This window comes from Cryptomeria japonica, chromosome 10, assembly GCF_030272615.1.
Source record: "Cryptomeria japonica chromosome 10, Sugi_1.0, whole genome shotgun sequence".
Lineage (NCBI taxonomy): Eukaryota > Viridiplantae > Streptophyta > Pinopsida > Cupressales > Cupressaceae > Cryptomeria > Cryptomeria japonica.
In genome coordinates this window covers 98,600,743-98,626,568 of record NC_081414.1, presented here as the reverse complement: position 1 = coordinate 98,626,568, position 25,826 = coordinate 98,600,743, and the positions used below count along the sequence as shown (strand labels likewise).

The window sequence follows — 25,826 nt, the reverse complement described above, 5'->3', positions numbered from 1 at the left end:
ACAAAGAAGCAAAGAAGTATGCCAAGATGTAAAAAGTGCTCCTGTCCCTCTCCAAGGGTCCAGAGCGATTTTCCAAAAAGTGCAAATTTCTTGCAAAGCCAAGGCAAGTTTCGTGATTGAAATGAATGAAAGAAGGCATGATTCGTCCATTGAGGATAATTTTGAAGGCTAGCAAAGGACAGATAAGCTTGTAATTGCAAAAGCGCTCCTGTCCCTCTCCAAGGGACCAGGGCGAAAAACATGTTATCTAGTCTTTCTCGCCAATTTTGGACAAATTGCGGCCAAGGCGCAAGTTTGAAAAAGTGTTTAAAATGCCTTGAAGTGGAATTGAGATGCAAGAGTTGCAAATTTTGACGACAATTTGCAAAAGTGCTCCTGTCCCTCTCCAAGGGACCAGGGCGAAATCTCCAAATATGCCCATTTACCTAACATTTTGAAATACTATTTTTGTTTCCAGGACTCAAGAAGGAGTGGGGAATGATGTTCTACGCCTTGAGGATAATTTGAAGTTGATATGATCAAAAAATTCATGTAATGGACTCAAAAGTGCTCTTGTCCCTCACTGAAGGACCGGGGCGATTTTTATGAAATCAACAATTTCCCTCCGAGATTATGCTAAGGCAAAGTTGAGCAAGAATTGGAAAGGTCTCCTAAAGCATGGTGAACAAAGATTGCCTTCAAAAATTTGAGAATCGTAGCCTAAAATACAAAAAGCGCTCCTGTCCCTCACTGGAGGACCAGGGCGAAAATCTTTAGAACATTGATTTTGCCTTAAAAAAGCGAGTTAAGCATGCATAGAATGAACGAAGGGGATCATTGCTTACCCCCACAACGAGAATTGGCGCTAGAAGGAGGGCCAGTACTATCATGCCTCGATCATTATCAAGCTGTTCATAGATAATCATATTCGCAAGGAGTTGTGCAGGACTTTTGTCCCTCCTACTGCGCTCAACTGAATTGGCGCTAGAAGGAGGGCCTGATCGCGATGAATGCCTAACACCTGAAAATCCAGATTCTATCAATTCATAATTGACAAGGAGTAATCTTAAAGACTTTTTTACCCTCCTCCACGCTCGACAGAATTGAAGCAGACGAAAGGTGAGCGAACACGAACTCTTGAATCCAAGGAAGATCAGTGGAAAGCCTTTTTCAACGCTTGACGGAAGTGATAGAAAGAAGGAAGGTGATCGCTGGATCATCAGTTGGACTTACAAAATAAGGAAGCAAGCTGGAACCAGTTGAATGTTCAAGTTGAATCTGAGATATTCGAGATCTCTCTTATTCCAGAAAATCCAAAAAAAGTGAAAAATAGAAAATCCAAAAAAATCAAAAATCAAAAAATCAAAAAATCAAAAAGAAAAGATTTCTCAATGGAGTGGCAACAGTTTCACGAGAAGCAACAAGTTGATTTTCCTGAACTTTGGTGGAGATTAGATACACAGCTTTATCCACGCAGATTGTCCGAGTTTGCAAGGCCAGGGTAGTGTCGAGTCCATGAGACAGAAGAGCATGATGAAATGCATTGCTTGAAGTACTTATCAAGGATGGAATTGGCAGCGCAGGGAAAAATCTTTTTTTGGGATGTCCCTAGGCCAAAAACAGAAGAAGGCAATTTTAGTGTCCCAGAGAGCAAGGATCCTCTTCTAAGCTTCATGTGGATGATCGAGAGTCAACTCATTTTGAATGGTGAAATGCGTTTGGAGAACATATTGCTACCATTGTGGTGTAGAATTCACAACTCACCTCACTCTGAATTTACTTGCTCAATATGTGAAATGGCTATCAATCAAGTCAGAAACTAGTTTGGAATGCCAACTTTATCCGAGGAAGAGTGCATCATGAACGGATCCTGGGGTGCACATCTCGCAGATGAATTCAGGAGGACCTATGAACAGGACATTGCTCCAGCCTTTGATTGTGAGAAGGATCAGTTGTACGTTGACGATACCAGTGCACCTGAGGAACAATGTATTACACTGGATAGCTTGCCATGGCTTGCACCTGAAAAGGAATACCATGAAGTAAAAGTTGAAGAATCAGTTGAGAATACCCAAGCAGTGATAAAGGAAGATCCAGGAGTTGAACAAGCAATTAAAGGAGAAGATGACTCATTCCTTGAAGAATTCTCACTTATGCTACAAAAGGAGATCCTTGAGATTGAATTGCAGGAGTTTTCAAATGGCCTCATTAAAGAAGACAATCAAGTTGACATATTGAACAAAGAGATACAAATCATCATAAGTGAGCCCAGGTATGAAGAACAATTCAAAGGGGCGCTTGAAGATTTCATCACCATTATGCTATTTAAGGAAGTGTTGAAGGATCTTGTAGAGGAAACACAAATGGAATCACTGCCAAAATTTTTTCAAGATAAGCAAGTTGCTGTGAGTGATATGATCCATCATCAGCTCCGACCTCCTGAGACTAAGCTTGAAGAAGAAAGGCCACCAGAGATTATATTTGATCCACTAGAGGAGATGTTTGAAGCTCAATCCATCAAGGAGACTCTCATTTTTGAAGATATGCTAACAAAGTTTCATAAAGATGCCTGGTTTATGCAAGATATCTCACTAAAAACAGAAAATGTTGAGCTATTCAAAGGGGCGCTGAGCTTGTTTCAAGAGGAACTTCCAAATCAAGATCAACATGTTGTGGATGCTCGTGGAATAGTTCACCATCAATGGCGACCTCTTGAAGCGGTTGATGACCTCGCTTTCAACAATACAGTTCCGTTTGAGCCTGAAATATGCCAGGTTGTCTCTTTCCTTAATCCTAGCCTTGAAAGTTATTATGATTTTGATTATGGGGATTTTGGGAAAACAACTTGCATCTGGATTGATCATGGTCCTAACGAATTACCCTAGTTGATCATTTTAATTGAAAATTTGCTTGAGTATGAGAGATGCATGGTGAGAGTTTGCCTTTTTGTATTTAAGGATGAATTTGCCCGATTGAGAACCATCACGTTTGCCATGCTCCTGTTACACAACTTGAGAAATCACGTGAAATCATGTATATATGTCGCTTCCTTGAGTCGTGTCTAGTCTGGGAGTCTTGTATATAGGTTTAGAGTAGGTTTTCTTTTCGTGTCATTAGTTAGAGGTCTTTTGAGCCTTGTTCTTAATTTGCCTTGAGTCATTTGACTCATGATCTAGTGTGGCTTAGGTAGTTTAGTTGTTTGCCTTCTTTAGATAGTTTGCTTTTGGTGTGCGCTTTAGCTTAGTTTGCTTTGAGTCGGTCTGTCGGTCGTTTTGCTTTAGTTTAGGTGTCTTGAGTGGAAGCCTCCATTCCGTGAGAAGGGTGCTTGCGTTGTTGCTCACACAGTAGCAACATCCTAGATCTTATGTTAGACTCATTTCTTAGATATCTATTCATGAAGTGCTTGGAATCCGAGGTTGTTCCTCTCTAGCTTTATCATCTGATCAGGACCTGTATTTGACTTGAAAGGGAATCATTTTCTGTATTTTGATGCCGACATCTGTTGATTACTATATCTTTACACATTAATAGACTCCGAGTCATTATGGTTTTCAGGCAAAGCTGTGATTGGTGAAAAATCTAAAATCCGACTTCAGTGCCACCGCAATCCGCAAACCCTAGTAAGCTTCACTGCTTACGAGGCAAAGGAATTGACGAAGTGAAAAAGCAATATCAAAAGAAAAAATGAGAAAATGGAAGAGCAAAATGAGGAAAAAAAATGAAATGAAATGAAATATCAAAATTGGCTAAAGGGAATATACGGAATAACTCCATCGGGGCTATAGACGCCTGGCTGGCAATGGAGCAATGTTCGTGAGCTTGCGGCGATAACCTCGTCGGGACTATGGACGTCTGACTGGCAACGAGGCTCTATCCATGATGCTTTTGAAGTTCAGATAAACTATGTAGCTAATCACAGGGGAACCTGGAGATCATGATTGTCTTGTCGAGAGGAATGAATACACTTGCACACACCTGAGTAATCAAAGACTAAGTGTCTAGATCTGGTCAAAGATTCTCCTTCTACTTTGAGTACATTTTCTAATCTCTTGATGAGCTTGGTGGAATTTTCCAGAGAGGACATGTGTCCAATAAAATACAATTTTATCATTGGTCAAGCATTAAATGTTATGTAATGGTTGTAACAAACCCTAATTAGGGTTTTCATTGTAAAATCTTGGCCATTGATCTCAAATTGATCTAAGCCATCGAATTGTAGTGAGGGCACTATATAAGCCCTGACATTTCATTTGTAAAGGCAATAGAATAGCAATAGGAAGCAGTTAGAAAGAAGACAGATAGAGAGTAGTTAGAAGGTGATTAACTAGTTGATAGAATAGCAATTAGAGTAGAATAGGAGGACAAGGCAAGAAATTGTTGCCATTGATTGTAAACAAACTCCATTTTCATTGAAGTAATGGTGAAGTGTGTCGTTTCTTGCAATATGCACGGTTTCTTGTTGAATCTTCAATCCTAGATGGTAGATGATTAGATGAATGGAAGAAATGTGCTTGATTGATGGTGAAATTTGTATATCCATACTACTAGCAGTTTGTTGATTGCAGACTTGCTTTGCGTAGTCAACTGGAATCGTTCAGCTTAAGCTCAACTTCAATTTGTTGCTTCTTCATTGATATGCATCAACCTGATGGTATCTATGCCTGTAGTGATGATTTGAACATCATAAAGCTTTCCTTTGAAGATCGCACTAGCCTTGTGGAGATGGTCCTGCGATGTCAAAACAAGACCTAGTTAGAATTTCATCAAAGATCATTCATTGCTCCTACATTCTTAGTATTAGGATTAGATCCTCTCCTCGCCCTCATCTTTTTTCCTTTTTTCAAATCCAAGGCAGTAAAATCCTGTGTTCCAGCAATATTCAAAGCAAATCAGACATTCAGGTCATTGAAATGTAAGTCCCCTTGTGATTCCAGCAAATCACATCATACCACTGGAGCTTGTCCACACGTAGAGATCCTACAACGAAGAACCTTGGAGTCATCCTGATTGATCCTTTTTTGCGACATCTTCAGCAATCAGAGGCTTTATTCAAGAGAGGATAAGGTACCCTTGGGTATTTTATTCTGTGTTTGATAGTGTACAAAATACACGTCAACAGGCATGTAGAAAGCAATCTTCGGTAGCATTAAGCACTGCAGAAGCTGAGTACATTGCCGCATCTGTTGCATCTAGAGAAGCAGTGTGGCTTCGCAAGCTCCTTGTTGGATTATTTGGTCAAGCTAGTGGTCCTACCACCATTCGTTGTGATAATCAAAGCTGTATAAAGATGTCAGTAAATCCCGTATTTCATGATCGGTCCAAACATGTGGAAACACACTATCATTTCATTCGGGACATGGTGCAAAGAGGCGCCATTCATCTAAAGTATATTAGCACAGATGAACAGATTGCAGACATCCTTACCAAACCGTTATCTAGGGTGAAGTTCGAATACTTCAGAGACAGACTTGGTGTTGTGGAAAACGGAACCCTGATTGAGAGGGAGCTTCAATCTCAATGACTCTATGTGCAGCACTTTGAATCATTCTTTGCTTGTGTGCAAGAATGAATTATGTCCAATCTATGCTTGTGTGCTAGATGGATAACTGTAATTATGTAAAGACCCACTTGTATATTGCACTTTCTATGCTTGTGTGCTAGAACCATCCTATGCTTGTGTGCTAGATCCATTCTATGCTTGTGTGCTAGATGGAACTCTAAAGGTTCAGATTATGTATTCTCTTCTTTCCTAGTTAAGAGGGAGTGTTCTTTGTAACTAGGATAATGTATGGGTTCGGATTGCCTTAAGGCAACATCCGAACCCACTTAGGACTGGGCCCCATCCTAAAGGGTAACGTGGCCCAAGGTTAAGCCCAGCTCTATCCTAAAACCCCACGCTACAATAACAAACATTGGCGCCAAAATGGAAGAGGCCGACTTGCAAAATCAAAGGTTAAAGATGCATATAAAAAAAAGACACTTTGCAAATCAATTTTACTCATCTTCATTTCAGCGAATTAGCGATGCCTGAAAAGTGCAAACTTACCCTTGGAGGGTGCGAAGTTGACCAGACTTATGCGAACAAGTTCTAGAGGACAAAGACAATTTTGGCGCAGAGATTAGAAGTGCAGATCTGTCATTCAAGAAGGATTCAGATTTGTCAAGGAAGCTAAGTATTGTACTTGTGCTATCAAGAGAATATATAATCTGACCTGAGGGTCTTTAATGCTGGGTTTTTCCTCCTTGGAGGTTTTCCTAGGGTATTTGTGTTTGTCTCTTGTTTACTTCCTTCATTTCGGATTTTACTAAATTATGACTTACTAAAATGCTACAAATCTGATTACAATCTAGGGCATAATTAAAGGATATAAATCTGATTAACAATCCTAGGGTATAAAATTACAAAAATGGTCCTTAAGTTCTGGCATTTTTTTTTTGAATCTTATTTAACTCAAATATGACTATACCATATTTCCCAGCTTGAAATGATGAGTGAATTTGTGCTGGTTGTGATGTTCTTTTCTTCTCGGTTTAAGCCTATTGAGTTTGTGGTTCTACTTATCCATGAATATGTTCAATTCTTTGAGTGATAGTTGCTACTTATCTCCTAGTTTAGCTTATTTGAATAAATTTTTGAAAGTCGGTTCACTTAGTGTAATGTCCCCAGTTTGGGATTTTACAATAATTCAGTCCTGAAACAACAATTCCAGCTTATAATGAGAAATGTAATATATTTATGAATAAGATTTAGTCAAACTAGAAACATTATATTATAATATTGTTTTATAATTCTAAGGACAGTTCAGGATGGAGAACTTATCTTGATAGTTTTCTGATTTGTATTGTGAATTATAGCAATTTCAAGGTGTTGTGTAATAATACTTTGTCACCGCTAGGTTAATATAATTGCTGCTCTTATTAATGTCGCTGCCACTGCTTTATTTGACATTGATCTCTTTTATCGCTGATGTTGGTCACTACTTTGCTATCCTGAGTGATTGCTTTCTTACTTTCTCGTAGATGTCTGAATACTATCCCCATATATTTGCTTCAATCCCCTAGCCGCTACCTTTGAATCACGTAACCATATCTTTTGATAGACATTACCATTTCATAATGAATCGCTGCCCGTGTCAATGAGAATTATTGATGACTAATATTAACCATCGCTGTCTTCAATAATTTTATTAATGCCTCGTGGACTAATCACATCCCATCGGAATCCCCATCTTTTCTTTGGCGCTGCTTAATTTGTGTGATAATATCCAAATATTGTTGTCTATGATCCCTGTCCATGTTTTGTTGTTGACCGCTGTCATGGGAGTCTACAAAAGTGATTGTCTTGGTATTTATACTATTTTTTAACGAAGATGGGAACAATACAAGAATAGCTTCAAACCCTCTAATGGTGGAATCAGGCACTCCCGATAATTAGCTGCCTCCGTATTTACAATGATTGTCTAAGTCTTTCTTTATCGATTGTCCATTGACAGCGTGTCATGTTATTTGCTGTAAGTATGATCGGTATGCAGTGAGGGTGGACTTTGTCCAATTGTGTTAAGCATGATGACCTCTAATCATTTACTTAACCCCTCACAATGACTTCATCGTTCTTATTGATATGATAATTTGTTTGTTTATAGATTAAGCCCGGGCAATAAAGGTAAGATCGTGATAGATTGAATTCCCAAGGCGTTATTCCTGATATTTATTGCTGGATACTACACGTCCAGAACCACTGGCTTTTTCCTCCATGCTCTGGTAAATTTCCCTTGCAAATGGATTCCAGATGTATTAATATAATTTCATGCCTCCTTCGAAGATGTGGGAACTCTTCATTCCAAAGGTCGTGCCTCTTCTTCTTGACAAGTTCGTTGCAATGCTATTACTTATTGCTTAATCACGATCTTAACTATGATCGTGTCTTTTCACATTTGATACAATAATGAGTGTTACTAAACCATAACCGATATTATAATGAGACCTTTATGAATAATGTTTACTATCTTAACGGATAACATATGTCTTGTGTGTACGATGGGTGTCCCATGGAATGGCGTCTCGGCTCTCAGCTTAATGTTCTATAGGATTATCTCCACCAATGCCTTGTTGACTGTGAATACAAATCGAATCAGCTTGTAATCATCTCCGTTCAGGTATGTATTTAGTCTTCACCCATGTGTAAACTATCTATCAGCATACAATATTCATGTCTAATCTTGAGAATATGGATGATGGACTGGTAACGGTCTGGATGGTTCCTTGATATCATGCTTGTTCTTTTAATAATAAGTTTAAATCTTTAATTAAAACTTATTTAATCGTATATTGAATCTTATTGTTCTGAGGTCTTGAATGGAGACATGACACTTAGAGCTTGTGGCAAGAAACACAGAAAGGACTCAAAAGGAGACTAGTTTATAAAACCATTTACTGCCCATTTTTGATACAAGGAATTCATTCAACTCAAATTTTCAGATTCATGTGTTTGATGTCAGCCTGGGTATGCCCAGGGCCTGTCCAGCATACCCAGGCCAAATATAGGCACAGGAAAAATAAAAAAACACATTTAAAAAAAATTTACAAACCAGAAAACACTTGTTTACTATATTTGTAATTAAGTTCTGTATTCATGAATAAAAAAATAATCATTTTCTAAATTGCTCTGTAAATTTTCTTTTCACAAATGTTTGCATTTCTGAATCCTCAGTATTATTCCAAGAAAACAACCAAAGCAAAAATAGAGAAGAGACTAAACAAAAAGAGTGCCAATATTCCACTCGTTTAAATGCACAGCCTTCATCTTAAATGTGCTGTGTATTACACACTTCATTTCATTTACACTATCCTCTTCATTCAGACTTAATTTGACAAAAATCATCTTATAATTTATATCCATATTTATTATTAAACAGCTAAACAAGCAACTTGTTTTTGATAAAGTTAAAAATTTTTATAATCAAATCAAAGAGAGGGAACAAGTCCCAAAATTTGAATAAGTGACATGTGACAAAAGCGAATGTGGAGGAGGAGGTAATTACCATCTGAAACAACTACCTGAAACAATAGGTCTGCATGCAGGAAATATGGTTAGCTTTTTATCTTACATGCTTTAACTTCAAGGGGCATACGGTATGTCCATATGCATGCATTCATGCATAAAACATCTTACATGAACAGCAATGCATACATGAAAAACAACAAATGCTTACATCAAAAGAAATGCGTACTTGAAAAGCAACACATGCATCCATGAAAATCAATTCGTGTATGCATGAAAAAGCAATATAGGCATGCATACATGAAAAGTAACACGTGATGCATGCATGCAAAAATCATGCATGCATGCGAAGCAATTCATGCAAATGTCATGCCCGTCCTACACAGCTTTAATAGTGAAGTTTAGGCAAAGAAATTAATATAAACTCATAGAAGTCCGACCTCCCTATAACCTCAGACAATATAAATTCAAGAGGTCAACTCAGAATGAATTTCCTAGGGCTGACTCATTTAATTAATTAAATCTTTGCTTAAAATTAATTAAATATGTGCTAAGGCTGACCCCCCTAAAGAGGTTGCTGTAGATATATATTTTGTCATTGATGTCACTTGTTCAGATTTTTTGCTCAGTTGATTGGTGTTTAACTCAGGCTGTGTGGATCGATTTGTTGGCTGTTTGTGTTGTCTGAAGTGATACATATTCTCTCTTCAATTCGTGCCAACTGTCCTGTGTGCCTTGTTCGGCTTTGGATGTATTGTGCTGATTGTATCCAATATCAATCTTCGTGATGGTGTACGTGGCAGTCTTCATTCAGCCTGTGTGGCGTCTTTGTCATCTTGGAGTTATGGTGGACTAGTTGAGCCGATTCTGTGCAAAAAGAAGAGTTATGTTATTGATGCTTCTGAAGTGCATTTTTTTTTCTGCTAAGTCTGTTATGTTCAGAAAACGTCTTCTACAGACTTGGTGTGCAGTCTCTGCTACGTGGTGGTTGTGGAATTTTAGCACTCTGTCTCTCCAACTACTATGTGCGTTTTTCTGGTCAGGGAGGTTTTTTTCTGATATGGCATCAAAGACAAAAAACGCATATTGCTAAGTATTGGTGCGGGCATTGCAGGCTTTTGGTGGTGTCTCTGCTGAAGGAGCCTTTTTTTTGGAAAGCTATGGATTATTTTTTTAAATATCATAGAACAAAAAGTAGCGTCTTTTCAATATATGCTTGCTCGATTTCTTTGAATATTTTTTTAAAAATGAAGAGCGAAAAGAAGAACAGCTGAATACTTTTAATCTCGAGTTGAGTTGGTGTTCCGTTTTTTTAAATTGCAGGAGCCTAATGATAAAAAATTGGCTTTAAGTGTATGCTTTGATACTTATCGTCAGATTTACCTCTGCTCTAGGGTGTCGATTCATATTCTCCTATCGTGATATTCTTTTTATGTTTTTCTGACTGGATATAATTGTCTTACTCTGCCGCGTGGAGAATAAAGGAGTTTTGGCACATCTCTTACTGCAACGATAATCTGAAGATTATTCATAATACGGTAGATGCAGTTTGTCTTTTCTGGAAGTTTCCAGTCTGGTGTTCTTACAGGGATAGTATGATTCATCATCTTTGGATGTAACTTTAACAATTTTGATATCTGTGTGGAAGATATGATATGGCGGTGCTCTTCTAGTAAGAAAAGATTTTATGCGTAAGAAATTTTTGAGGAAGTAAGTTGAATCTTTTGAAGCAGATTTTATGTTCAAAGGGATGAGGCGATGTGTGAAGTGTTGCTAAAAATCAGACGTACATCGCTGTTGCAGTGATCCTGACAGTTGTCTTAGCATGTGAAATTATTTTAGCATACAGTGTGTTTTTTTTATCAACAGAGGAGGATATTATTTGTAGTCTAAGTTGAAAGTCTGGCCATTCTGCCACAACACTGTTTTAAGAGGGTTAGAGAACATTGAGCTTGCATGTACATTCAGATTTCTTCATTTTTGTAATCTGTGTGTTTGGGTAGGTGCTCATTGTAGCCCATATGGATTAGTCAATACCGTGGTTTTTTACCCTGTTGGGTTTTCCACGTGATAAAATCTGTGTCTTTGTCTCTCTTGTCACATGCTCTTGTTCTTTGGTTTCAAGTTATTAATTGTGCTAAAACACTGATTCAACCCCCCCCCCCCCCCCCCCCCTCTCAGTGTTTTCTGTTTGTTTTCAGTTGCCTCTCTTGAAGAAACCGTACCATTGTGATGTGATATAAAGGGAGATAAAGTATGATAAGAAAAACAGATGAAATTGGAATATACATCTATTTAGAGCAGACAGAAAATGGCAGATTGAGAGCAGATAAAGGGCAGGTGTAAAGCAGAAGCATATGTCACGACCTTACCATGAATAAGAAGACACAGCCTTGGAAAATCGTCATAACCTAAGACTTCATGGTTTTCCCAAAGAAGATGATGTAGGCCAGCAATCTACACCAGCATAGAAGCAGTGATTCCAACAAATAATCAAGTGACAGCAATTAAGTTAGTGAGGAGGGAGTAATCTTAAAAAGGTGCGATCAACTTGAGGTTAGTAATGAGTCAAGTGATATGAAGATAAGGGACACCTCATTACAAACAGATTTCCGTGTGAAGAGGCATGCCTCTTCATCTCATGGAAATGTATAAATGCTAATATCGAATTATTAGCAATGACCATCAGTGAATAGAAGCAATTCTCACCATCGGTGGAAAAGGATAGCATTGAGATCAGACATGAGCGTAGTAGACTCATACTCATTTCAGATCTGTTATAACCACATCTAGTTATCTTAATACTCACTCTTGTAGCATATAACTGCCTATGCATTACTTGTCAATGTTCATCTCTTATCTATATATATCTATATGATTGAATATTGAATGTATATGTCTGCAATAATTCTGTGTAAAACCTCCATCATTAATGGAAGGAAGGAGGTGTCGAAAAGAGGGGAATTAAAAGGTTCTAAGTACGCCACCCTGGTGGATGTCCAGGTTGCCTGCCCACTGAGGTCAAGAGGGTTAGTGTCCACTCTTGGGCTTAGTATGGAGATTGCTTGGGGCGGACCTATCACGTCTCTTCCTCCCAAACCCTAATCTGTTTGAATAATATATATATATGTGCCCTTGGTTATGATTGCAGGATTCAAATCTAGAATCATATTGTTTAAGATCTTTTTCTTGGTAAAGATGCAACCCTAACACTAATTTTTTGCAATTGTGATTCTAGGGCAAATTAAAGAGAAAATTTGGAAGGGGACAATATAGCAAAAGTGGTTGATCGCCTTTTAAAGCGAGAGCCTTCAAGGACAAGATAATAATTAGGTTGAGCCGTTGAGAAGTGGCTTGGAAATTGTCAATCTTAGTAGCAATATTATTCTTCCCTTACCTCTTGTTAGTCCATGTAAACTAGCTAAAATGTGGTTTAACATCCAACAAATGATTTGTTGCGTCTTGCACACATGACCCGTTTTGCCTTAGCAAAATATGGACCCTAATTTTGAGTTTTGGGTTTCCCTCATTTTGGTTTCTTTGGCAGCTTGTCTATAATCTTCGGAAGGCACTTGCATCAACATGTTGGGTTAGTCTTCATGAGAGTAATTTAAGGTTCAAGTCATGTAGGAGTCTTTAAGAAGTGATTCTGAAAAAGTTTAGGGTGAAAATGTTAAGTATTGAAGCTTTTGCATAATTTTGAAGTTTTCATGAACCTAAGGATTTATTCTCCGAAGTCCTAGTGAGCCCTACATCCCCACATAATGTTAAATTTGGTCTAATGTGGAAGTTAATCTTTTAGAGAACCTTCTCTCATTTGCGTTTGGTCCCACATATATGGAATTTGTGCTTTTATTGAAAGAAGTGTGAGAGTGCCCACAATGTTTGGACTCCCTTGAGCTCTTAGCAACTCCACACTTTCAAGGATGTTTGCTTGTGTTTCAAAGCATGTGTTTCTTCTTGAAATCCACAATTTCTAAGATTGTGAGGCCTTCAAGGACTTTTTCCAACCTTCCATATTCCTCACTTCCACACTATGTAACTCTCCAAAATCCTAAAGCACATTTATTGCTCCCATGGGTGAACAAAACCTTTGTTAAGTTGTTTTTTGTCCATTCTCACTTTTGCAAATGTGACTTCATGCTCTAGACGACCCTTCTACTTCCAATCAAAGATTTTTCAATGAATTTTCACTTCTCATTTGTCATGTGCAATTGCTTGGAAGGTCATAGTCATGGAATTTTTCTCATGAGTTGTGTTGGGTGCAACACCAAAATCATTGCATTTCCCAATCTGGTAAGACCAAGTAAGTATCACACTCCCTTCCAAATTTGTCATAGACTAAGATGCAATTGGAGTACATTTGATCCAATGTATACACATTTGCAATTTTTCTCGTTGAAATATTAAGATTATACTAGGTTTTCGTTCGGGCTTTGTTTATATTCATCCATGTTAATAAAATCCTAGCAATCTAGGTGCTACATGCATTAAACTTTAAGTTAGAACCGTAGGGATCATTAAGGACATTTGTCATTGGTGTGCCCTAGGTCGTGTGTAAGAGTATTGCAGAGTTTTGACTTTGGGATGTGTTGTGCCGTTTTCACACATTGCCCCATTGCAAATGGGGACCTCCACTTTTTCGCTTTTTAGGTAGGTGTTTTGCTTAGATTGCCTTGGCTTAGCAATAGTCTCCTAGTTTTAGCCTTTGCTTATGAAAGGGTGGCATATCAAGATCAAAGTTGTCAATTTGCTAACATTATTAAAAGTTGTCATGAAGCAAGAAATGTTGTCGAAAGGGTGTGAAAAGTTGTCAAATTGCAGGGGAGTTGTTCAGAACTTCAAAGAACTAGGTCATCTAAATCCTTTTGATTTTTTCCTCATGAAATCAAATTTCCACTCTTCCTTTGAATTTGAGCGAAAATGATGAAAATTGTTGTGAGCTAATGTGAATTTTGTGATGAATAGGTGAAAAGTCCCTATCCCCATCGATTTTCAACTCCTGGGGAGAGAGTTGAAATCAAGGATTACAAAAGTCCTTATGGAGATTGATTTCAGCTTGTGGAATTGAGTGAATGAAGTAATTTGAACAAGCAATGCAAATTTGCATGAAGGAAAGATCAATTTGTCCATATGGAATTCGAATTTCCACTTAGGTGGAAGATGAAAGGAGGCAAAACAAGTCTAAGGAAGGTCATGAATCAAAAGTCCTTATAAAAATGGAGCTTCACTATGATGAAAATCATAGCGACTAAAAGGTCCCTATAGGAATCAATCCTCTATGATGATATAAACACGATCCAAATGAATTTCCATAAGGACAAGATTAAGGGCAAAAATGAAGATCAAATTGTCTCTATGATGTTTTATTCTCCACTCTAAGCATGAAAATGAACTTACCTATGGGGTGTTACATTGAAAGTTAGGACAAAAAGTTGCTATGGAGGTCGAATCTCCACTCAAGGGCTAAACGTGCAAAATTTGGACAAAGTTATAGGGATCAATCAACTGAAAAACAAATCAGATAGTCCCTATGACTATCGATTTTCCACTTGAAGGAGTGAATGTGTTGAAGGAAGATGAATTTTCATAAGAGATCAAAAAGCCCTTATGGAGTTTGAATTTCCACTTGATAGAATACCTAGCAACCGTTTTGCAAAATATAGGGATTAAAAAAGTCCCTACGAGGTTCGAAACTCCACCAAGGCAGAAAGCTTGCAAAGATTGAATGGGAATTTTACAAGAAAAAGTCACTATGGAGATCAACGTTCCACCTAAAGGATAATTTTGCAAACATCAAATGAAATTTCTTAAGGACTAAATTGTCCCTATAGAGATCAAATTTTCACTTGGGGATTAAATGTGCTAAGGAATCATGAATTTCACCTATCTAGATCGGATTCCCCAAAGGAAAAAGTTGCTATAGGTAAGTTGAATTTCATAGGGACTAATTTTGTCCCTATTAAGGTCGAATTTCCACCAAAGAAAAAAGTTGCTAAGGTAAGATGAATTTTCATATGGACTAAATTTGTCCCTATCCTTATCGGATTTCCACCAATCAGCAATCAGAATTTCCACCAAGGAATTAAACATGCTAAGGTAATGTGAAATTTCACAAGGACTAATTTTGTCCTTATACACGTTGAATTTCCACCAATTAGCAATCAGAATTTGAAATGACATTTATCCTTGTGCGTTGCAAACTAAGTAGGGATCAATTAAAGTAGGGACAAATTTGTCCCCATGAGGTGCGATTTTCCACCCTATGAATGGGACTTAGCACAAAATATCATACAACCAGCTAAAACGTGTGGAACTAAATCAGGACATAGATCCTAAAACAAAACGTGTGGCTTCAAATCAAAAGGTGTGAATTATGTAGAAGCTAAATTAAAGCATGAAGACCTAAATCAAACGTGTGGAGAGCATAGGTCCTCAATCAAAATTGTTAAAGGAGGCTTAAACATGAAGCATATAAGGGTGGTCCTAAAAGGCAAGTGTATGAATCGATCCTAGACCTAAATGAAACGTGTGAATGTGCACTGAAGTGAAACGTATAAGGGGAATAGTTCCTTACCTAAACTTGAAATGTGTGGCAAGATACAAGATAGGTCTCAATTGGATTAAAATGGGTCCTCACAAAACGTGTAAAGAAGGAAATCTATTGAAGTGTGTAAGATAAGGATCTGACCTAAATCAAGGCGTGTAGGTCCTAATTTGAGCCTTGACCTAAACTAAAACGTGGAGATAGGGGACCTAAAGATGTGATCTAAATCAAAACTGGAAATAGGTCCTCACAAAGTGTGTGAACCTAAATTAAGGTCCTAATCTAAATTAAACGTGTAAAGTTAAGGTCAGACCTAACATGAGGCTTATTGATTCCAAAAGTGAAACGTTGGGTTCAATGTGAAGCCTGTAGACTCATAAGGACTGACCTAAAGGGAGACCTAAAGCATGAAATGTGGGGAGGCTTGTACTCCAAATTGAAACGTGTGAAGCAAGATGACCTAAATGCCAAACACATAGGAGAGATTACAACCAAATGGAGTGACCCATATTGGGAGATAAATTGAAACATGTGGACCTAAAGGTAAAAGGTGTGAAATCATAAATATTAACCTAAAGGTCAAGACCTAAAGCATGAAACGTGGGGAAGATTAAAGCTAAGTTTCATCCCTTTGAAAGCATGGAGACTCATAAGGACTGACCTAAAGCATGAAACTTGGGGAGGCTTGTACTCCAAATTGAAACGTGTGAAGCAAGAGGACCTAAATGCCAAACGCATAGGAGAGATTACAACCAAATGGAGTTACCCATATTGGGAGATAAATTGAAACATGTGGACCTAAAGGTAAAAGGTGTGAAATCATAAATATTAACCTAAAGGTCAAGACCTAAAGCATGAAACGTGGGGAAGATTAAAGCTAAGTTTCATCCCTTTGAAAGCATGGAGAGATAATATGAAACGTATGGGTTAAAATTTGGTCCAGACCTAAGCGAAACACGTAAGGATATGATTTATTTTAAGGGATCGATTATTGTTTCCTTAATTCATGTGTTCTAATTCAAATTTTATTTCTTTTGTAGGTCTGATTGCAAGTGAATACAAGGGAACCATAAGGATGTGAGGCCAGAGTTCAAGAGCAAATAGACTTCATCAAGGGATATCAATGCAGTTAGCATCAAGGTCTCAGGGAAACTGTGTCAAAAGATCAACATCAAGAGTTATACAAGCAAGATGAGAGACTCCACAACTTCAATGAAGCAATTGTAACAAGATGACCAGCATGCAACTTGGGGGATAACATTCGCAAGGAAGGCAAAGATGATCAGCAATTCAAGATATACTATGGAAGATGATCAAAGATAGTAATAAAGGACTTCAAGGAGTAAAGGAGAAATCACACAATCACATCAAGGAAAGATCAGACTGTAAGGCAGAGAAGTAGTTGGAAAATCTGACATGCCAGCATACGAATCAGACCTACAATGTGAAGGAATCAGACCTGAGACAACTTCCTATTAACTACCTTGCAATTAGGGTGAATTCCATCAGTTGGGGCAGAATTATGACATTCTGATTCTAGGGAGATCTAGTTTTTATTTTCAGATTTGAGGGACTGATATTGTTCTCATTCATGATTTAAGAATGTTACATTTGTATTATCACATGTTTCTTGATTCCAATGTATTGTTCTCTTCTCAGGTTTGATTCACATTTCAAAAGGTTGAATTAAAGGACAGCGAGGAATGAAAGACACAAGTGTTGAAAATAACACAAGCTCAAAGAATGGAACATAGAGTTGAGCTTATATCACCAAGATCTACATTTCATCAAAACTTTCATGAATATCAAAAACCACACCAAGGAAAACTCAACATAGGGGCACTTCAAGGACATGAAAGGGAGATTCATCGACATCATGTAGAATTTTGCAAGATGAAGAAAGTGCAACTATAGCTAAGACAACATTAGAATTTAACACATTTCAAGGAGCTGATAGAGGAGGAATTCACAAATACAAGGAAGAGATCAAGATATCATAGCATGAACTATACTCCAACAACATGAAGTAGTTAAGTCATAGCAAGGAGGATCAACATGTCAAGTCTTGGAAGAAAGTAGTAACAAAGACAAAAGGATGGTTTACAATCTTGAATTATTGCTAGTACCCCAACATGAAGGACTTCATCAAGCAAGCAGAAGATACTTATGCAAGGTTAACATTAAGGTCTCCATCATGGTGAAAGGGATGCACTCCATCAACATGAACAACATGAAGAAGAGTCAATGAGGAAAGAGACCTCATATTATGGAGAAGCTTTGCAATAACAACATCATGACAAGAAGGAATTCAAGATAAAAGTTTAACAGCACGTGTAAGGTAAAGAATTGAGTGAAAGAACTCAGCAATGCAAGTGCAAAGATCAGCATGTTCAAGGTGGTGACAAAGGAAGATAGTGCAAATGAAAGCTACAACTACAACGACCTTGGATTTCTAAAGGTCAAGGTTAAGTACATCCAATGTATAAGAGGGATGATAGAAACAAAGATCAAGGCAAGGAAGATAATCAAGAGGAAACAATTTTCATTCCTAAGGAGGTAGAAGAGCTAAGTGAAGTTAGAAAGTTTGCTTGACTATGCTTAGATGATACAATTTTGGAATATCTCCCACCATCATCACATTCATCAAGGAGCAATTTGAAATGTTGAGTATCAAGAGATATTGCTCAAATCAACACTTCTTTGTGATGATCTACATGCCATGTAGTTGATGTGGCGTCCTACTGATCACCAACCAATTAAATTCTTTCAAGCCAGCACATCCAAATACATTGAACTTGACTCATGCAAAGAAGGATCAAGTGACACATGGCAATCTATCAAATATTGTTTTGTGTACCTAACCTCAATTCTCATTGGTGAGAAATTCAAGATAGACATGTGTCGAATGGGCATTTGCCAATGTTCCATAGTTTGTAAGTTGTTCCAAATTTTGTATTCATGTAGGCTTATAAAACAATCACAATTTGATCCTTAAGGACATCTCCTTTGAAATTTCTTGCACTCATTCAATGTTTTGGCCTTTGTAAGAATACATTATAAATACTTTCAAAGCTAGAGCCATGAAGTGAGAGATCCAAGGATCATTCAATGTTTTGGCCTTTGTAAGAATACATTATGAATACTTTCAAAGCTAGAGCCATGAAGTGAGAGATCCAAGGAGTCGTCCTGCCATCAAAGATCACATGCACCCTCTTCAAAGTCTCAGATGTAGGCCTAGGTCACATTGACCTAGATGAATTTAAAACTAGGATGTTTGGGGATGCTAGGACAAGAAGGGCTTGGTGCATGGTGTTGAATAGGATGGTGCAAGTAACTGGATTTTCCTCCTTAATACAATCCCTTAAACTAACAATGACATGTGGAAAGCACTATAACCCAAGGACTATGAAAATTGTAGGCGTGGAGGATGAGGTAGATTTGGAATTAAACCCAAACAACATGGCAGAGACATTCCAAATCCCTCACCATGGTGAGGTAATTTCATTGAAATTGACAAGTGGTTTTTGAATTCTTTAACCTAGGACTTAACAGTGTTTGAAAGCATTGAATAAGAAGTGGCTTGCAAAGCTGAGGTCCACAATCTCCAAGTTGCCAAAGTTATTGGTAAGAAGCACAATTACTCTTCTGAACAAAATAGTGGGCCTACCATTTGCCAAGGATTTCTCCCTATTGATAGGTTTATCTTAGTCTTCTCAGAAGATCAACAAATGATTGATTGGGCTACTTTGTTGAGTGACAATATACACAAACAATTGTCAAAAGTCTAGGATATGAGGAGATTTCATACAACCTTGACATTGTATACTTGATGGCTAGGAGAGGCATATTACTAGGATTTACCAGAAGTGGAACTATTACAGTAACCCTTGGATAGGTCAAAGTGTATGAACATTATTCCTAATTGGGTGGAGCTTAGGGAAAGTGAAAGACATGTCATTTGAGTCAATGTGTCTTTGTATTTTATTTTATTAGAAGAATGGAGGGGGATACAAATAAAAGGTTGTCTTGGGAAGCTATCCAAGCCATCTTAGAATAGGGAATTTAGTTCATCCAATTTCCAAAATTCACATGCATTAGAGTAGGTGGATATATAGGTGCACCTTTCAGGTTGCTAAAGTATGTCATTGATAGGTAGCATTTCTTGAGTTTACAAGGCAACTTTATGAAGCACATACAGACCTGGTTGAGAAGCATAGAACTGGAATCTAGTTTCGTATTTCCATTAATGCCTATGCTTGCTCTTCCTTGCTACATGCTAGGCATCAAATGCAAAGATCCATAGGTTAAATTTGTATATTTAGGATGCACGAAATTTCTTTGATTTGAGAGGAACATTGGAAAATTTGTAGGATCTCATCCCAAGCATGTGCCTGATTGAGAAGATTATTTGGTAGACTTTGAATATGAGCACCCTGTAAGAAAGAGAAAATTATCAAGGTTAACTACCTTTTAGATGAAAGCCTTTGGGATAGTAGATTTGATAGATGGAATTTTGAATGATGGTAAGGTCTTGGATGAAGTATATGATAAAGAGGCATTTACAATTTGCCTATTCCTACTGTGAATTTGGCTGAAGAAGAACCAGCTTCATCGGACGACATTAGTAGTTAGGTAATTGACTATAGCCTAAAGTAGCTTGATGCAAAAGTAAAAGAATTGAGATCTCTTGGTAAGAAGGTTAGAAAGAGAGGCTAGACTTCAAAAGAGGCCCAAGTCGCTAAGAAAGAAAAGGAACCAAAGAAGCAGAAGGAAAAGAAGAGAAAAATATCAAAGGTCCAGTCACACAATTTGAGTGTGTTAGATGAGAAGGAAGAGATGTAGAGAGAAGAGCCTATCTTGAAAAGGAAGTCAATTCCCTAAGTTCCCACTTTGCAAGAACAAGCTCCAGGTCAGGTATTCGTCTTTCTTCTCTAGATTTCTATTTCTGTTTTTGTCCTAGTGGCTCCACCAAAAGTCCCTGTGCAAATGCCACTTTTGCCTCCTCTATAAACACCCTTCCGCCTCCTCTACGAACACCAACCCTTTCTTCTTTTGGAATTATTGTTTCCCCAAATGCAGACAAACTTGCCTTTCCACTTGCTTAAACTGATATTTATGATCAGATTCCTACTCCTGTGCCTCTCCTATTAAAGAGCCTAATGTTGAAGGAGTAATCTCCCATTCCATTTCTTGAAAGAACCCCTTCTCCACGCATCTCTCCTCCTCCCTTGCCTAGCATAGAAAGCTAGCTCATCAGATGGAAGAACAAATGGCCCAATTGAGGATGCAAGCCCAAGGTGCACATGGAAAATCAATGGAGAAGGAAGTTAAGGAAAAAGCCACAACTCAAGGGGTGGAAGAAATAGAAGTATATGCAGAACTAACTACAAGATGTGACTACAACTGTTGAGCAACTTGTTAAGTGTTATATGATATCAGCACCTGAGTCCTCATGCTTGGAAGACTTGCTATTCTGCACCTCAGATTAGCTACTAACCTTTACATGAAAACTCAAGTGCAGGAACAGCCATGGGCTTCTCGTTGGTGCAGGTGAAAAGCCTTTTGTTGATTTTGAGTCGCAAGATAGAGATAAAGGATTCCCAATGGGCCCAGCAAATTTGGATATTGCTTTATTTAATTGTTTATGTTTATGTTAAAGATGTTCAATTGTGGGAGAAAGAATGCCCTTGTAGATCAGTGTGTTCTTTTGGCTAAAACATTAAAACTTGAACATTCTTTTTCTGTTGTGTTTTCTGTCATTTAGTTGCATTCATGGGGCTGAAAAGCTTTAGCCTATAACAATGTTATAATTATAAAGCTATTTTCTCCCTGGGGATTTGTTTGAACAAGTAGTGCTACTTGGGTTTGGTGAAGATTATACTGTTTTTTACAGTGTGGGAAATCTATTAAGACAAGGCCTTTAAGCGGCCCTGAAAATTGTAGTTCTCATTTTCAGTTTAAATGTAATTATCAAAACCTCTTTGCCTAAAAATCACTTTCAAATGAAGAAATATAAGATGGCATTCTTCAATAACTATTAAGATAAGTATTTATAGCCAAGAGTCAGCTCTCAAAACTCTCCAAGTTTGCTCTAAGAATGTGCCTTAAACAGAAGGCTGTCAAAATAACTCTAGAGGGTAATTGATTGATGATATGTTTGAAAGAAGTATTTTGTTTCCACAGTGGGAGTGTGTTTTTCCATTTATGTTTTCTGTTTTAGCCCTTTAATTTTTGTGGAATACATCTTATAGGAATATCATAATATGTGTTAGGTACAAGAAAAGATAGATACATCTGAAAAGACTATCTTTTAAATAGGTTTTGAATAGGTGCCTCTACTTCATAATTACTTTTAAGCAGTCAACATAGCAATTGTATTTTGTATTTTAGATATAGATAGATCCATAAATTAGTTTGAGTGGTCTGGAAGGGAATGCATTTTAAGGACTATATCACACATTCTTTGAGCTTGTTTTCTTAAGATTTTTTATTTTGTGAAACATACGAGCATTGCAGTGGTAGGGTCTCTTGTTTTCTTTACATTGCAATCTTGGAACTGGTATCATTATCTTTTTTTGCTTCATAGCTGACATTGATTTTTTCTCTGGATTTAAATTTTGGATCACTCCAAATCCTTGCTCTGTGCATGCATGAAGCACCTATTCTCGTTTGGAGAATTGTATGCTTTCCTTCTGCATGTGCTTGAAACTCAACATTGAAGTCTACCATACCTAGGTTATCTCCTTTATTATGTATTGGTTCCGGGCCTTCTAGCATCTATGAATTGAAGACTCTATGTTACTGTCTGTTGTCTTTGAGAGACTATGTTTTCTGTTGACACTTAAATGTCTTATTGCAGAAGCAATGCAGAAGATGTCCATACAACCGACGGATTCTGGTAATGGGTTAGAAATCTCTTCAGGTCCTTACCCAGAACGTCCAGGTGTGGCTGATTGTACATTTTATATCCGCACAGGCAGTTGCAAGTTTGGTATGAATTGCCACTTCAACCATCCTCCGAATAGGAAACAGGTATTTGGTCCTAACCGTGAGAAGTGTGTGCAAATGTTTGAGCCTTAATTGTCAGCTGCTAAAATTTAAAAAAAAAAAATAGAAAATGGGGAATGTGGAGTTTTGATATTTTGGCCCATGATTATAATGAAAATGTTCTAGCTCCAGAATTTGGATGGCCATATAATTTTAGGTAAGTCACAGTTGTGAAGAGCTGTATGAAAAGATATAATTAATTTTTTCCAATGTATTGATAATTTGATATTTACAGAATACAAGTAAAATTAGCTGAAGACTCTCTGTTTGTTTTTCAGCAGTAGTGAAATTTACTGAAATGAATCAACTCAGGATACCTTCAGCTGAGCCTTTGGTGAACTGCAAATTTCAATGCAAAGAATATTCCTAAATCCATGTATTTTTCTATTTGTTTCATATATAAAATTGCGCATTGGACCTCCCTTGTTGATGTTTGATGTTTACATACATCTTTAATTGTCTCTTCAAGTTTAATTGGCACCTCATTTTGTATGGTAGATCCTCTAAATGAGTTGAGGATGCTCTTTTTTCCTCGATGGATTTTTTTACTCTTATCCTTTAAGAGTGGCTACAAATCTGTTTCATCTGGGATTGGTTGCAAGGATATATATCATTTTTTTATCATGGTCTTAGAAAAATCCATGCCATAAATCATCCATGGAATGACTATTGGAGACTTGTATGGTGGCATTGCGATATCTTTTAGTTTGAAATACAATGGTTCCAGTTAGAAAGAGTGCATTGAGCAAACTCGCAAAGTATGCCTCCTTTCCAGTGTGTCAAATTTAACACATCCCCTAAAAATACTTTGAGCATGGTCACAATGCAGATTAAAGATAACCTAATCATTGAGGTTTAAAAATAGTTCAAACTAAATGATATCATTTATGCGTTGACCAAATAACATGCTAGACTTAGACAATGAGTACTTTTTTCTGAATGTTTTTTGCTTGTGATTTAGAATATTCTAATTTGATACAGTTTCCTATATTATTGTTATTGTTCATGAAATTTTACTCACAAAATTATTTTTATGCATTAAGTGTGAAACCTAATTGAAACTCTTTATTGATAAAAAACAAATGGCTTCTTGTATGGTTCTCTCTTGGTAGCAATTGTTATCTTAAATGTTTGATGACTAAGGTTCTTGCTGTAAATGTCATTGCCTCTGTCATAATTTGTTGCAGCATGCAGTTAATACAATTATGCATAAAGAAAAAATCCACTCTTGTTGTATTCATCAAATCTAAGTTATTGATTCTGGTTCGGGTATGCTAGCACAACAATTTTTTGCAGGTTGGGATTGTTTTGGGTTTGTCCATACAAAAACATATAAAAATTATAATTATATACATATTTGGAGCCTAAAAACAACAATTTATTCCAGAATAGAACATGATATAACAAAACCACCATAAAATAAAAATACTACTTCAGCATCAATTTGTCAAACAACATGATAGATATTCTGAAGAGCACACAGGCAATACTGAGACCATGGGGGGAGGGGGGTGAATTAGTATTGCAGATGTTTAAATTTTTAGAAAACTTAAAACCACCTAAAACATGAAAAGAGCAATCATAAAGATGCATACGCCAAATTTCTCGTGGAAAACCCTTTCGGGTAAAAAACCACGGCATGCAAAGCTTTTATTTAACAAAAATGGGCACCAACCCGAAATACAAAAGTGAGCACCGACTCACAGAGAGCACCAACTATAGTTCTTTTGAAGCATCAACCCTAGATTGTGTACAAACTTAAAAACAAGATACAATAAAACCTCTCTGAATATATACAACTCTTTTATTACCAACAAGAAAAATATATATATGATGTCCTTTAATGTGAAAGATATTCAGAAGCAATCCTCTAAAATACTCAGAAAACATATTTAGCAATCTAAAGATGCAATAACAGCACCCGAAATAAATAGCAGCTCCCCTTAAGCACATCTCAGACTGTTTCATAGTTCTGCCCAGTCGTAAATGCAACTGCTAATCATTTTTCTCCAATAAAACATAACTTTGAATCCTTTAAAAAATTGCCTCACTCCCACTATACATGGCAGCTGTAAAGTCTTTCCTCTCTTTTGGAAACATCCCATACTTCAATTAAAAAAAAAGTTAACCCCCTCACATGCACCATCTATAACAACATATTCAGAATATACGACATCCTCTTATGAAACTCATTTTTCAAGCTTTATCAATTCACAATGCTTCTTTAAAAAAAACAATTCAATGCCCACTTGAAATGCATACATGTCCACTCTTCGAAAAAACAACACAGAATTCCATACACGTATGTAATATGTCAAAAATAGGCTCTCAAAGAAACCGATACCTCTTCACACCGTTTATAAGCTTCTTTCAACAAGAAAATACCACACAGCTGTCCAAAACAAACAACACACTACTACAAATCTGCAAAACAGTTCACCAAACATGTAACGCCCAGTCCTTCAAATAGCAATGCAACTGTAACCAAACACATATTACTCCAGTCTAATGAAACTATAACATGTATTGCTCGAGTATGGTTTATGTTAGAATCTCCCGGAATATACTAGAGAGAGAAAAAATATAGAATATATACCCGGTAGAAGAGAAATGAATGTTTTTTGGAAGCATTTCAAAAACGAATTTCTCCAATCTGAAAAAACACCTAGCATGCACCATACGGTTTAAAAAAAAATGATATTATGTTATGCTTGCTTGATGGAAGTGAATATGCTTGATGCTAATAAAATCTCCGACTCCTCTTCTGCAAAACGTTACACATATGCAGCTGGCGCACCAAGAATAGATGGTCAAAAAGGTCCTTGCGGCTTTGGTCTGCAAGATGGTCAGTAATTACATTGCATACAAGACTTCAGCCATCAACGTTTAGGAGTGTATGGAAACATTTAACTAAACTTTTAGTTCCACTAAAGCAAATAAGTCACATCACCTTTGAATTTCCCTTTTTAATTCAAGCACGAACATGACACATCTGACTTGGCAAGAAATATGATTTGGCATGTGAAAAAAAAAAGAACAAGCAAGCAGCTGATGCAGACACACAACCAGCTTAAGCAGCTCAAGCACGTCAAGCACGCAAGCAAGTAGCTCAACCAAGTTTCTAATACTTTGAATAAACCTCTGAGATTTATATGACCGGGATCATCAACCTTTGACATCAATGACAACATACTCAACAATCTCCTCCCTTTGTCATTGATGGCAACCCAACTGAAACTGAACTGAACAAAG

General features: G+C 37.2%; 1 protein-coding gene across 1 annotated transcript in view; it reads left to right on the top strand.

The window, feature by feature from the left end:
- Positions 1-25,826, top strand: part of LOC131060671 (zinc finger CCCH domain-containing protein 66) — a 125,723-nt gene that overhangs the window by 12,957 nt on the left and 86,940 nt on the right. The window contains exon 2 of the mRNA XM_057993992.2: positions 22,387-22,559. Within this exon, the coding sequence (XP_057849975.2) occupies positions 22,387-22,559 (173 nt within the window). The remainder of the gene's footprint in view (positions 1-22,386; positions 22,560-25,826) is intronic.